Here is a 14,597-nt window from a genome sequence, read left to right as displayed (position 1 = left end):
TATATATATATATATATATATATATATATATATATATATATATATATATATATATATATGGCAGTTTTATTTCAACAGTATGATTTATTGAGAGCCTACTGCAGTTTTTTCTTCAGTGAATAAAAATAACAAACTGGGAAGAAAAACATCTACAATTTTAGAATGAACAAAATGTAAAATACTAGAAGAAAAGAGACTTTTTCCATTTCACATTTAATAAAAAGCTGAAAACCCGTCCGCTGCCGTTTTCTCTTGATTTCTTGTCTTTCTCTCCTGCAGCATGACTTTTTATCTGAGCGAGCTGATGAGCTGCACTCGCTCTCTGGTCCTGTTTGTCTCGGGATGGGTGTCTCGTCACGTGATCGGGGCCGTGTTGGTGTCCCTCCCTGCCATCTCTGTCCTGTCCCATATCAGTGTCCACCTTCCCCTCCAGGTAAACTTTTGCATTTAAAAGATGAATTAGAGTCAGGTTAAGAAATGCCTCTCGATTAGAGGTAAACCATCAGAATATCTTTACAGTATTTTATTGTAACAACAACAAAATTACCGTAATTTCCAGACTATAGAGCACACCCGAATGTAAGCCGCACACACACACACAAAAAAACAAAACAATCCAAAGTCCAGTTGTTTTTTGTCTTGAACTTTTTTGAATTTGTCATTGTAGCCACGTTAACCTGATACGGCATGCCTTACTGCTACTACTACTATGTTGCCATCTAAAGGCTGAAAATGGTACTGCTTTAAAAAAAAGTCAGTCAGAATTAATAAAAACAGTCATATCTCAGCCAAAAATTGGTTTATAAATATGGGGGAAAAATCCAAAAATACGTCGCTTTGGCCTATAAGTCGCAAGGCATGCAAATTATGCAAAAAAAATCTGTGACTTATATGCTGCAAAATACGGTAATTAAATACATACCAGTAACATGCACAAATACGTACAGTAAATGTTTTTTCTGAACAATACCTTTAACAAGGCTGGTTAAAAAATAACTAAATACAGTTGCCTACCAGGAAAAGTCACTGATCGCTATGTTCATCTTCCTCCTGTGCACTAAAACCATTAAAGTCGTCTTCTTCAGTGTCAAAATTGAACAGCCTCAGAAAAACTTCATCACACACATCAGTTTCTCTTTTGCTGTTGAAAAAATACAGTAGCCTGCCATGAAGTCGTTCATCGCTATCTATCTATCCTCCCCGTTCTCTCTTCCCCTCCCCGTTTCAATGGTTCGACTGTGACCTGTTTGGTCATTCCATTGGTCAGATTTTTTTAAACCTTTATTTAAATAGGTAGTTTCATTGCAACACAAGGATCCACCCTCCCAAGAGAGACATGTGTTGGGCAATGTATAGACTGGAATTTACAGTAAGTGTTATCTTGCAGTGTCAAAGATATGAAAAGGATAAAATGTGAAAAAGAGTAAAAACGGGTTAAAAAAAAAAACCACAAGATGAAAGGAACAGTCATACAGCACACTATTGCACATTAAGGAGTCATTGCACATGGTTAATGTCCACATGGTTTTTATACAATGCATATTGTTTTTGCGCATACTTTTGCTCTGCTTTGTGGCATTTAATGCCCTGAAAAGCCCTAAAAGCTCCACATGTAATACATTTTCCACATTTTTGATGTAGTGTTGAACGTTTATATAATTTCTTAGCTTCGTTTGAGGAGAGTAGCAACTGAAATGTTCAAAATTCCTTCTTTTCATAACTCTTCTGTTTGAGTTCAGGTTTTTTTTCCAGTCCCGAACAAGCTTGGTTCTTGCCATCCAGCTTTGAGCCAACAGCTGGTTGCAAGCTGTGTGGTGTTTTGATATCTTTTTTTTTTTTTAAAACCCAATTACTCCATCCATCTCTTTCCCTTTCTTCTCTGCCGTCCCTCAGCTCTCTCCATCTTTTTAAGGCTTTCAGATCAAAGTGAAATTCTCTGGGAGATTTGTCAATTAGACGAGCGATTTTCTCAACTTTAATGTCTTTGAAGTTATTAAGGTCCAATTCAGGGTTAAAGAAAAGACATGACAGACGAGTAGACGTGTGAAAATGAGTGGTAAATAGATGTAGTCTTTGTACGGTAATTATGAAAGGTCTTTAAATATTTACAAAAATATTTGTGCGAAGGAGGCACTTATTTTGTTGAACAAAATTTGACACAATATTTAGTTTAACCACAAAACTTTGGCTTTTCTCAAAGCACTCCTCATCAAAATGAAAGGAAATCATAATTATTGATAGTTTTTTAAATTTTATTTTAGATTGGGCGGAACAAAAAAAGATTTATAATCTTACCTTGTACTTGTGGCAATATAGTGTATGAAACAACAGCCTTGAACATGAGTCTGTAGTGAGCAGATGGCTATGAATACAGCAGCATGAGCAGCATGGATAATCAGCAGCACAGATAAGTCACATATCGCCAATTAAAGTGGCAATCACAGTGATTTTCATGGTTAGAGATTCATGAGTCTAACAGCTTCAGGGTAGAAGCTGTTCCTCAGTCTAGTGGTTCTAATGCTCCTTAACCTCCTGCCTGAAGGGAGCGAGGCAAAAAGTGTGTGTGCTGGGTGAGTGAGGTCCTTCATGATGCAGGTGGCCCTCTTCCTGCATTTGGAGGTGTAGATGTCTGTGATGGTGGGGAGGCTGACTCCAGTAGTCTTCTGTGCAGCCTTCACCACTCTCTGCAGAGATTTTCTTTCTGCAGCTGTGCAGCCTCTGTGCCACACGTTGATGCTAATTACAGTCTTGCACTTTTGCACATGGCTTCAGTAATTTGCATATTTGTAAAAGCATACGAGTAGCAACATTTGTTGCTACCGGTAATTAAACAACTTTTTTTTTTAATGCAACCTGTGTTATTAAAAGTTCTACAGCTCCAGGTCTTGTTTAGGTTCTAACTGGCCTTCTTAGAGTCCAGATCTGTCACTGAAAACATTTGGTGCACTGAGACCAAAAAAGGCCCAAAACCACAGAGTTTGTAATTCCTTATTAGAATAGAAATTGTAAAAATTTGCAAACTGCAGCATCTGATTAATTCAGTCCTTGAGAAGTCCCTAAACCTTTACCAAAATAAAGATTTAAACTGTATACCTCATTTCAACAACAACATAAAAAAAAAGTTCTCGGCATTTTAGGATGTCATATTTTGATGTTTTCACTATTAGCTCCAGAAATGACTAAACAGGCTTGAAAGGTTGCCACTCGGTTGAATGACATAGTCTGAACTATATAAACATTTAAATATTTAAACACATTTAAACACATCTGTTGCTACTCTCGATGTCTTTTAAAACTGTTTTTAAGATTAAATTTGGAGGAAAACCACAAAAATTTGGAAATATAAAGGCCACAGGCCACCTTAACTACAGCTGCAGAAAAACGTTTACTGATCTCCTTATTTATTTGATAACTAGAATAATGAGCTGCTGTTGTTTTTATTCCTCCAGGTGATCATGTTCTTGTGCTGTGCCACCATCCTGGCCATCATTCAGTATTGTAACTTCTGTCAGCTGAGTTTTTGGATGCGCTCTGTCTTTGCCACGGCCACAGGAGTCACTCTTCTGCTGCTGTTGTACGCTCCCGTACACAGGTACAGTTGTAAACTAGAGCATTTCCTGCGAAAATGCAGTGTGAATGCTTATTGCTGAAGAACTTGCTGAAAAACAGCTGAAATTAACTTTAAAAAAGTGTTGAAATGTACTTTGTAGCTGAAATAGAAGAACAAGCCCAATTTCAGAAAAGGAACAAAAATATCACATATTTGCCAAATTAGGCTGAAAGAAGGATAAATGAGCACGAGAAAGTAGAAATTATCTATAAAAAGCTGAAATTAGAAAAAAAAAAGAGCTAACAGTAGCTTACAAGGCAAACGAAGCTTAAATTACAAGAAAAAAGTTGAGAGAGCACATTTTTGCTGAATTAGGCTGAAAAAAGTTTAAATGAGTGCAAAAAATGTGGAATTTGCTGAAAAAGCTAAAATTAGCATAAAACAGCTAAATAGAAGCTGAAATAACTGAAACTAGCAGAAAAAATGCTGAAAGGAGCATAACAAGCTGAAATTAGCAGCGAGAAGTTAATTAGGCTGAAAGAAGCATGAATTACCACAAAAAACTCGAATTTATCTGAAAACTGCTGAACTTAGCTAAAGAAATGCTAAAAAGTTAGCTGAAAATGTAGAACAAGCTCGAATAAGCAGAAGATAGCAGAAAGATAACAAGTTTGCCCAATTAGGCTGAAAGAAGCAGAAATGAGCACAAAAAAGTGGCAATTACCGGTATCTGAAAATATCATAAATTGGCAAAATAAGATAGCTGAAAAGTAGCTAAAAAAGTAGAAAGAAGCTTAAATTAGTAGAAGGAAGTGGAGAGAGCACAATTTTGCCCAATTAAGCTGAAAGAAGCAGAAATGATCACCAAAAAGTGGAAATTATCTGAAAAATGCTGAAATAAGCACAAAACAGCTGAAATGTGGCCAAAATAGCAGAAATAAACTTAAAATAGCAGAAGGAAGTTGAGAGAGCACATTTTTGCTGAATTAGGATGAAAAAAGTTGAAATGTGTGCAAAAAATGTGGAATTAGCTGAAAATTCTAAAATTAGCATAAAAACAGCTAAAAATAGCTGAAATAGCAAAAAAGCTGAAACTTGTAGAAATTAGCTGAAAGGAGCATAACAAGTTGAAATTATCAGAAATAAATATAAGAAGCACAAACATGTTTTAGTTAGCAGAATGAATCTGAATGGAGCACAAAACAGCTGAAAGTAGCTGAAAATAGCTGAAGAAAGGTTTAAATTTGCACAAGGAAGCTGAAAGAAGCTGAACTGGAACTAATTTGAAAGGAGCAGTAAGAAATTATAAACAGATCTATAGATTTGAAGGATGTAAAATGAGCTCAGTTCATTTTCTAAGAGGAAAAAATGGCAGAAAAGACTAAATATTTTAAAAAGCTAATGTTGCACCAATACCAAAAGTCATAGCAGGATTGTCCTGAAAGAGCTGAACGGTTTGATTAACAGGATCACAATCTATCATTTCTACATTTGCACTCATTAAATGCCTGTTTGTTAACATTGTTTTTTATGTTTTCTTCTTTCATGAAATGTTGCTTGTGTTTCAAAGAAGTTCTAATAAGGTTATAAATTAATAAATTGTTTTTAAGCATGAAGGAATTTAACCAATTTGTTTAGAAATACACAAATCTACCTGTTGTAGATGAGGTAAAAAGATCTGTCCTCTTCTACACAGCACATTTGGCGTGTGTGTTGTATGAGGAAGTGTGCGACCCGTCTTTTCTCCTGACTGACATCGCTCTCATTTCTTTCAGCTCGAGCAGTAACAGCATGCCAGTTCATGGGTGAGTGTCTCCATAGAAACGGAGCGTTTTGATTGACGAGCGACATTTGAAGGGTCAACAGGAGCGTCAGTCAGCTCTATTTTATATTTCTCATACCTGCAGCACTGCGTGGCTTTTGTTCATTCTCTGGCTTTTCTGTTGTTTATTTTGCTGTCCGTCTTGCTCCGTGTGCACCAGCAGTAATGCTGCTAAATGCCACAAGTGGTGGAAATGACTCATCCAGCCTGTGCTGGCTGGAGTTTTGTGTTAAAGGCACAGCTAAGCTTTAATTAATTGCACAAATAAGGAGAAGGTTCTTCTCACAAAGTATAGGTCACTAGCTTTTATCAATATTCAGTTAATATATAACTGATACTAAATAACTATATGTGTGTGTGTGTTCCAGACACCCCCGCAATAGGTGACAATCCGAGAAATAAGGATGTTACATTTATTTTAGTATTCATATATATTTTAAGGGTTTAAAAACCCTTCCCACACTCTTGCAATGTTCTTAACAATGTTCTAAACTCCACGGGTGTCCAAAGTGTGGCCCGAGGGCCATTTGCGGCCCTTGCAGTGATTTTGTGCGGCCCACACCTTCTACCAGAAAGAAGACTTGTAGATAGTGATTCATAAAACTTGGCTAAATAAAATAATCAAGAGGGAAATTGGACATTTTTAAATGAATATAATGTGGTATCATCTATATACAAGTTGATTAACTTTATCAAACCTTCTATGAATCTGTTGCAGCAACCGACAGCTAGACCATTTTTCAGAACGTCAATCAGCCTTTTGGGCCGTCCATGGTCCAAAAGGCTGATCGACCCCCTTTTTAAAGGAAACTTAATATTAGGACATAGTGTACACATTAGGAATAGTGTACACATAAATATTAGGCTTTTGTTGCTGAGAACAGAATAAACTGAACTTTCCAAACACAAAAAAACCACCAAACATAGACTCAACAAATCAAATAAATCAAATCATTTTTAATAAAAAATATATATAAGCTTAGTGTTTATGAGGCTTTTAATGTTTTGGATCTATAACAATTTAAAACCCTTTCTCCACAAAAATGAGTAAACTTTTGTCCTTTCTCCAAAATATTGTTCACATTGAAAGTTCAATTCACATTTTTGTGGTCCACGACTCCTTGCATCTGGATAGTTTTGGCACACAAATTTAAATGTTTGGACACTCCTGCTCTAAATGCTCTAAAATAGCACAGTGAAAGAGAGCAGACAGACTGATGCTATACGGTTACTGAGCCAATCAGCGTCCGGGGGCAGACTGGCCATCAGGAGCACTGGCAAATGTCCCAGCTCAGTTCAGGTTAAAGCTTAATTCAGGTCATGCTTGATTATTTTAAATAATCAATCCATGCCACTCACTCTGGTTTCCGCCTCACTGAAGCTCCCACATCAGCGATGGGGGAAGTCAGACCCCCTGCCCCATCCTTTCTCTTTCTGAGGCTGTCAGCCTCAGAAAGAGAAAGGAGGGGGCCCTTGGTGATCATTGTGCGGTCAGGCCACTGGGAAACAATGTGTACTCTTATGTTTAAAACCTGAAACGATTATAAATTCACTTTTATATATATTTATATTAAAACGTTTGCGTCAAGAAGGGCATCCGGCGTAAAAAACCCAAACAAACTATCAAGTCTTCATGCGACTTAGTTCGCTGTGGCGACCCCTAAAATAGGGAGCAGCCGAAAGAAGAATAAAAAATTTTTTTAAAACATAATTTAATGTTTTTAAATATTCAGGTCATTTAAAACTAAAACATCCACATTTCCTTTACATTTAGTGTTTAATCAGTGAAGTATAGTGAGTGCTCCGTACCATGAACAAAAACTGTGTTGAACATATTGTAAGTGAATTGGTCACATCTCTTGCGACTTTGGCGCAGTCATTTTTTAACATTTTTTTCTCACTGTGTATTTATGTTTAAAAGCCTTTCTGTTTCTTATTTTTATATATTTCTAATTTAAAAAATAGCTGCAATAACGAAATATTTTAGAATTAATTTAAAAACGATGATTACCAAAGTGGGCAGCACGGTGGCGCAACTGGTCGAGCTGCTGCCTCTCAGTGAGCAGGTCCTTGGTTCAAACCCCGGTCCAGGGGCCTTTCTGGGTGGAGTTTGCATGTTCTCTCCGTGCATGCGTGGGTTTTCTCCGGGTACTCCGGTTTCCTCCCACAGACTAAGAACATGCATGTTAGGCTGATTGGTAACTCTAAATTGTCCCTAGGTGTGAGTGAGAGAGTGAATGGTTGTTTGTCTCGTTTGTCTCTATGTGTCCCTGTGATGGACTTGCGACCGTCCAGGGTGTACCCCGCCCCTCGCACAGTGATTGCTGGGCATGGGCACCGGCGACCCCCGTGGCCCAAAATGGAAGAAGCGGGTAAAGATAATGGATGGATGGATGGATTACCAAAGTTGGGATCTGGACCCGTCTTTGGGTCATTAAATATTAAATGGATGTCCTTAGATATCAACTTATATTTTAATTTTTGTACAAGGTATAACTTTACCATAATTCCATCCATCTGTTTTCTTTACTCGTTTCATTGTGTTGGATCACAGATAAGCTGGTGTCCCTCTCCAGTGGTCATTTGAAAGGTGGGGTACACCCTAGACCATGTCACCAGTCAATCAAAGAACATTATAAAAAATAAGATTAGTAGACGTTAATCAATTAAAATACTATGGAGGTTGTTAGGACAGTTTGTGTTATATGAGGGTAGACATAATAGGGTCATTAGAGAAGTTTGTAAAATAAGCATCAACTGAGAAAATGCATTTCCTGCGAAAAAGCAGTGTGAATGCTTATTGGAGAAGAACTTGCTGAAATTAGCTAAAATAACCTTCTGAAATGTAGCTGAAATGGAAGAACAAGCTTAATTTAGTAGAAGAAAGCAGAAAGAACACGTTTTCTGAATTAAGTTTAAATGAACAGAAGTGAGCTCAAAAATTTGGAATTAGCTAAAAAAAAGAGGCTGAAATTAGAAAAAAAAAAAAAAGCTGAAAAGTAGCTGAAAAGGCAGAAAGAAGTTTAAACTATCAGAAGGAAGCAGAAAGAGATAAAATGATGTAAAAAATATGAAACTACCTGAAAAAGCTAAAAACAACATCAAAAGAGCTAAATAGTAGCTGAAAATAAGAACAAGCTGAAAGGAAAATAACAAATTGAAATTAGCATAAAGAAGTTAATTACAGGTAGGCTGAAAGCTATAATGAACACAAAATAGTGGAAATTCTGAAAAAGCTGAAATTAGCAAAAACAGCTGAAAAGTAGCTAAAAAGGCAGAAAGAAGCTACCAGAAGGAAATGGAAAAAGCTGAATTGAGCTAAAAAAAATTGGAATTACCTGAAAAAGTTAAACACAACATCAAAAGAGCTAAATAGCAGCTGAAAGAGAAGAAGAAGCTGAAAGGAACATAAGTTGAAATTGGCATAAAGAAGTTAATTAGACTGAAAAAAGCAGGAATTAACACAAAATAGTGGAAATTAGCTGAAATAAGAAAAAAAAAACTGAAAAGCAGCTGAAAAGGCAGAAAGAAGTTCAAATTACCAGATGTAAGTGGAGAGAGCACGATTTTGCTGAATTAGGCTGGAAAAAGTTGAAAGGGTTGCAACAAATATGAAATTAGCTGAAAAAGCTAAAATTTGCATAAAAACAGCTAAATAGTAGCAAAAATAAAAAGCAGAAACTTGCAGAAACAATCTGAAAGCATCACAAAACAGCAGAAAAACAGCTGAAAGTAGCTGGAAAAAAGTTTAAATTTGCAAAAAGAATCTGAAAGAAACTGAATCAGAACAAAATGTGAAAGGAGCAGTAAAAGCTTGTAAACAAAGCTAAAGAGTTGAAGGATATAAAATGAGCTCAGTTCATTTTCTATGAGAAAAAAATGGTAGAAAAGGCTAAATATTTCAAACAGCTAAAGTTGCATCAACACCAGAAGTCATAGCATCTTTCTCCTGAAAGAGCTGAACAGTGTGATATATGATTTGTTAAAATAGCACAAACGTTGTGGAACAAAAAAGACGCCGAAAAATGTACGGAAGGGAAAAATGGATCACAACAGTGTGAATGCTTCATAAACATTCACGCAATAAATCAAGTCACTGTCGTTTTGTGACTTGTAAGCTAAATTGTTGTGAACCACAGATTTTAGAAACAGTTTGCATTTTAACTTGTTCTTCTGACATCAAATGCTGTTTTATTTAGAAGTTAGCACAACATGGTCAAACTCTTAATGTCTCTGTTTTGAATAAGAACCTTGATTGAAAATTTTCTCTCAATGGTAAAAATACTTTGTTTTTAATTGTCTGGGTAAAATCTGTGTTTTGTGGCTTATTCTTTCAGTAATCCTAAATGTATCTAATTCCTGTCATTTCCGTGTTTCCTTGTTTCCTTCAGGTGGAACATCTCAGCACCAACTGAAGACACTCCAGATCCAGGCCCAGGATTTTTTCCTCCACTCTTTAACGTTTTGGTCCCAGAGGCCGTCCTTGCCTTTTTCTTGCTTCTGCTCCTGGTCTGGTTCCTTAATCGTGAATTTGAGGTCAGCTACCGTCTCCATTATTACGGCAACGTGGAGGCCGACAAGCACCGCTCCAATATCCAGAACATGCGAGACCAGGCGGAATGGTTATTGGGCAACATCATCCCCATCCACGTTGCTGACCAGCTCAAGGTTTTTCCTTGTTGTTGAAGCAAATATACCTGATTTAATTCACCTGAAAAAACACCTAAAATATTTAAATATTTATCACGAGCTCATTGTAAAGTTCTCTTTTCTCTGTTCATCAGGAGACCCAGAGTTATTCCAAGAACCACAACAGCGTGGGTGTGATTTTTGCCAGCATCGCTAACTTCAGCGAGTTCTACGAAGAGAGCTACGAGGGGGGGAAAGAGTGCTATCGTGTCCTGAACGAGCTGATCGGAGACTTTGATGAACTTCTTCGCAAGCCTGAGTTCAGGAGTGTGGAAAAGATCAAAACGATCGGTTCCACCTACATGGCGGCGTCGGGTCTGAATGTCCAGCAGATGGCGGAGGAGGACGACGAGTCTCCGCACGCTCACCTGAGGGCGCTTTTCAGCTTTGCCCTCAACATGATGGGCGTCCTGGATGACTTCAACAAGAACATGCTGGGCTTTGGTTTCAAACTCCGCATTGGATTTAACCACGGGCCGCTGACAGCAGGGGTGATTGGCACGACTAAGTTGCTTTATGACATTTGGGGTGACACGGTCAACATCGCCAGTCGCATGGATTCAACTGGCGTGGAGTGTCGGGTGCAGGTGAGCGAGGAAAGCCATGCTGTGCTCAGTGCCATAGGGTTAGAGTTCGACTACAGAGGCACAGTCAATGTTAAAGGAAAAGGCCAAATGAGGACCTATCTCTACCCCAAAAGTGGGGGAAGCGCATGTCAGTATCGAACAGAGCTGGCAGCTGGAGCTGGACCCTTGCCTCTGCCATTACCTATCAGTAACACTTCAGTTTCTGCTGCTCAGGCGGCGGGTCTTCCTGCCTCACTTTCCAATCCTTCCGCTCCACCCCAAAGCACTGGGAGGCCTCCAGGAGCAGGGCCTGAGTCTGCCCCAGCTAAAGGTACAGGGGCGAGGGATGAAGGGTATAGGGACACCGCACACCAAACTGGGCAATCCTCTGACCCAGATCTTCATACCCACTCTGAGCCAGGCCCAGGAGTTACACAAGCCTCCCCCCTAGTGTACCCCACTTCTCTCGCACTTCAGGAGGAGGACGACGAAGAGGCTAGTGAGCTTACAAGACTCAATGAGGAGTTTTATGCTCGTCTCTGAGCCCTAATCTCCTCTTCCTATGTTTTCAACTCCGCTGCCTCTCCAGAACTGATTACAGATGTGAGCCGGAGAGCCCTTCTTTTAGGCGAAATGTCTTTGACATGGAAAAAGAAGAGGATTATTTCAACACAAAGCATGGCTTTGCTTTAAAACTGAGTGTTGCCTGAGCGCCGGGGTGGGTTAGACCTGTGTTGAGCACAGCAGTTTATCACAAGACAGGGTTATGAGGATAAAAAGGGACATTTTTTTAAGTTGGTGCATTTTCATATCATTGTTTTAATAAGTGCCTTCAGGACTAGAGCCGTGAACAAACGAATATGAATACTGAACAAGATTTAACCATCTGGACTACAGAACATGCTGTGGTTTCTTTTATTTAGAACTCAAATATTTCTTTATAAAGCATTATTGTTGTTCCTTAAATATCAATAAGGGGAAAAAAAGAGAATTTGTGAAAGTGCCAATGCAGTATGTGGGGTTGAAAAGGAAATTATGGAAAAAAGGGAATTACATGATGCAGTGTTGCGTATTCTGCTTTGATGCAACAGACATGATACGGCATTCAGTTATGCCAGAGATTCACTTTCAAGGGGAAATGCTAAGGTGAGCTGCACACATTTTAGTTTATGTAGCAGCTAAATGCACATTTTCAGCACAGCTCTTGCACAGTTTTTTTTTCCTCAACCACTTGTATTGAGTAGCTATTACTGCTTATCGACTTTTAAAGACAAGTTTTGTACATTTAAAAAACACAAAATCACAAGGGAATATACATTTGGAGGAAATGTCACTTAAAAAACAAAAGCAAACTCCATTATGAAAGGAAGAGGGCACTTTAAATGTACTTAAAGTAACCCAAAGATACGTTTTTGAGTATGCGACGCTCATCTCCTGTAGATCTGCAACGTGCACAACTTTACTCTGACCTATTGTAATATTATTATCCTTTCACAGGTGGAGGGAGTAAATTGTGTACCTGTACGGAGTTCTCCTCATGGTTTTTGTGCACTTATGGAAGAAACATGCAACTCCTTGGTGTTTGTTTTAGGGCAATAATAAGCTGCATCAGGCCATGAAACTATAAACATCACTGGATAATGGAATGCAATAATTAGTGATTTAGAACACAATAAAATGAATCAAAACTTCAGATTTCAAGTTCAATAATCATTATTATCCCCAAGGGGCAATTTGTTTCACAGTCAGTAGTCACACAAAACATCCATACTAGACATTAAGACATTAAAGTAACAGTACAGAAATCATCACTGTTCATTGAGAAGCCCGATCGCTACAGGAATGAATGACTTTTTCAGTCTGTTCGTCCAACATCTGGGCTGCAGATACCTGCGTCCAGATGGAAGCGACCTGAACTCACCATGGAGTGGGTGATCAGGATCTGCCAGAATAAGCTTGATCTTGCTCACTGACCTCGTATTTCCTCTTTAAAGGCTACAGTGAGGTGAGAGCTCGAAACTCAAAAGTATTTTGGGTCAAAACAACTTTTAAGTGGTAGTGTGAGGGACAGTCGTGCAGTTTTTGGCAGATGATCGGCTTCAGATCAACTACAGTTTCCACAACACTGTGTGTAAGAGCTAAAAACAATATGTGATGCTCTATTTGTCACCGTCGTTGCCTGAAAATGAAAGATAATTTCAAAAGTGTCAGTCAGTGCATTGTTGTTTTTTTTCTTCAGCAGCTCAGTGTCTGCCTTTAGCCGTTTGATTTGCTGTTGAAGGGTCGGGATGTTTCACACCCCTTTACTGTATCAGTATTGTGCCACTTTAATAGAGTGATCTGTAGGTGACGTGCAACCTAAACTAGTTGATTGTTTTGTGGTGCCTAAAAATATGAGTTTCTTTTATTTTTCCAGTATTTCAGTGTATTTTAATTTTTTGTCATGCTGTCATGATGGGGATAGATTATGATTGTACGTTTGAGAAAATTAGGCTCCTGCAATGTTTGATGCGATTTGTTAGGTGCGGAGTATTTTTCTTGGCTTATTTTTTCATTCTAACATTAAGGTGTCTGAAATGATAATGACAGTTTTCACATTAACTTTCCGCCTCTGTTTAATTTTTCCTTTTTGCTTCATGTTTCTCCTGAAAACACTTGCTTCTCCGTTGTGGTCTCTCCTCATGTCTATCGTATGTCTGTAAGAGTGTTGTGAATTTTACCTGCTCATTTACAAAAAAAAGAAAAGCGATGCAAAAGAAAAACAGTTCAACCGAGCCACTCATGATCGAGCTCTCATTTTCTTGCTGCTTCCTTATTCATACAAAAAAATGGCATTTATTTGAAATGGGAAAACAAAAAAGATTTGAAAATTCAAATTTGACGATTTGGCTTCTTTGCCACAGTTTTTTGGGAAAATGGCCAGCCGTTGGGTTTAAAGGGATAGTTCAGAACATCTGAAGTGGCCTTCTGTGTTAAGGTTAAGAGCAGTTAATATCTTACCTGTAGCAGATAGCTCTATGAATGGCCTCAGTTTAGTTAAGTATTTTCTGACAGGAGTGACAAGCTAAGGCCAAGTGAATTGCTACCATTAAAAAAAACGAAACTAAGCTTAAAAAAGTCTTCGTAGTTCTTACAAACTGTTTTGTAAATACATTACTGTAATTTTTACATTACACAATTATGGAAGTTAGATTGCAATACTCCTTGAACCTCTGCACCAGAAGTGTCACAGCTAGTTGTTTACTGCTGTCTGAGCTTGCAGTTAACCATAGAATCCCATGTAAATTCAATTCAAATTCAATTCAAAAATACTTTATTAATCCCGAAGGGAAATTATTTGTTGTTGTAACTCGTTATCCTCATTTCATTAAGAGATGTTGTAGATGCTGATGGCTGTAGACAGGAAGGATCTCTTGTAAAGGTCCATCCCACAGTGGATCCTAAGAAACTGGCTGCAGCTGTCGTCCAATCCATCCACCCAGACTCGGCTGGCCTCTCGGTTCCCCCGGGCTGTAGGAACGCCCGAATGCCGGGCAGAACTCCTCCCAGAGCAATGGCCACTCCTCCCAGCAGTCTGCCGAGCTCCTCGTCGCTGTAGGTGCCGAGGGACGATCCTGTCCTTCTGCTGTCATGAGCCATGTTTCGTGCTAGTTCCAGGATCTCAGTGGTCAGTGCGAAGACACTCGAGCACAGCTGGCAGGTAGATGAGAATGCGTCCACAGAACATCCTTTCAACTCATTAAGATTTGGGGCTGTAGCTGAGATATTATTTGATTTTTTGAGATGTTAATCAGCTGTTGGTTGTAGAAAACTGCCTTGTTGCCATGGTTATGCATCATAACAAATGTCCAAAGCTAAAAAAGTTTCAGTAAAAAATCCTTCCAGCTGCACAGCATCCGATACCAGAGGAAACAATCATCCAAAAAATGTGATTTACATCCAGAAAAACAGGAATTAAAAGTTTCCAAAA

General features: G+C 38.5%; 1 protein-coding gene across 1 annotated transcript in view; it reads left to right on the top strand.

Annotated features, from left to right (window-relative positions):
* The window catches only part of adcy9 (adenylate cyclase 9), a 56,427-nt gene extending 45,257 nt beyond the window's left edge, over positions 1-11,170 (top strand). Inside the window, exons 7-11 of the mRNA XM_037690482.1 lie at positions 280-433; positions 3,450-3,592; positions 5,326-5,355; positions 9,764-10,040; positions 10,157-11,170. Of these exons, the coding sequence (XP_037546410.1) occupies positions 280-433; positions 3,450-3,592; positions 5,326-5,355; positions 9,764-10,040; positions 10,157-11,170 (1,618 nt within the window). The remainder of the gene's footprint in view (positions 1-279; positions 434-3,449; positions 3,593-5,325; positions 5,356-9,763; positions 10,041-10,156) is intronic.
* The last annotated feature ends 3,427 nt before the right edge of the window (positions 11,171-14,597 follow it).

This window comes from Nematolebias whitei, chromosome 16 (assembly GCF_014905685.2).
Source record: "Nematolebias whitei isolate Nwh7 chromosome 16, NemWhi1, whole genome shotgun sequence".
NCBI lineage: Eukaryota > Metazoa > Chordata > Actinopteri > Cyprinodontiformes > Rivulidae > Nematolebias > Nematolebias whitei.
Note: the sequence above shows the minus strand (reverse complement) of the source record. Positions and strands in the feature narration are given on the sequence as shown.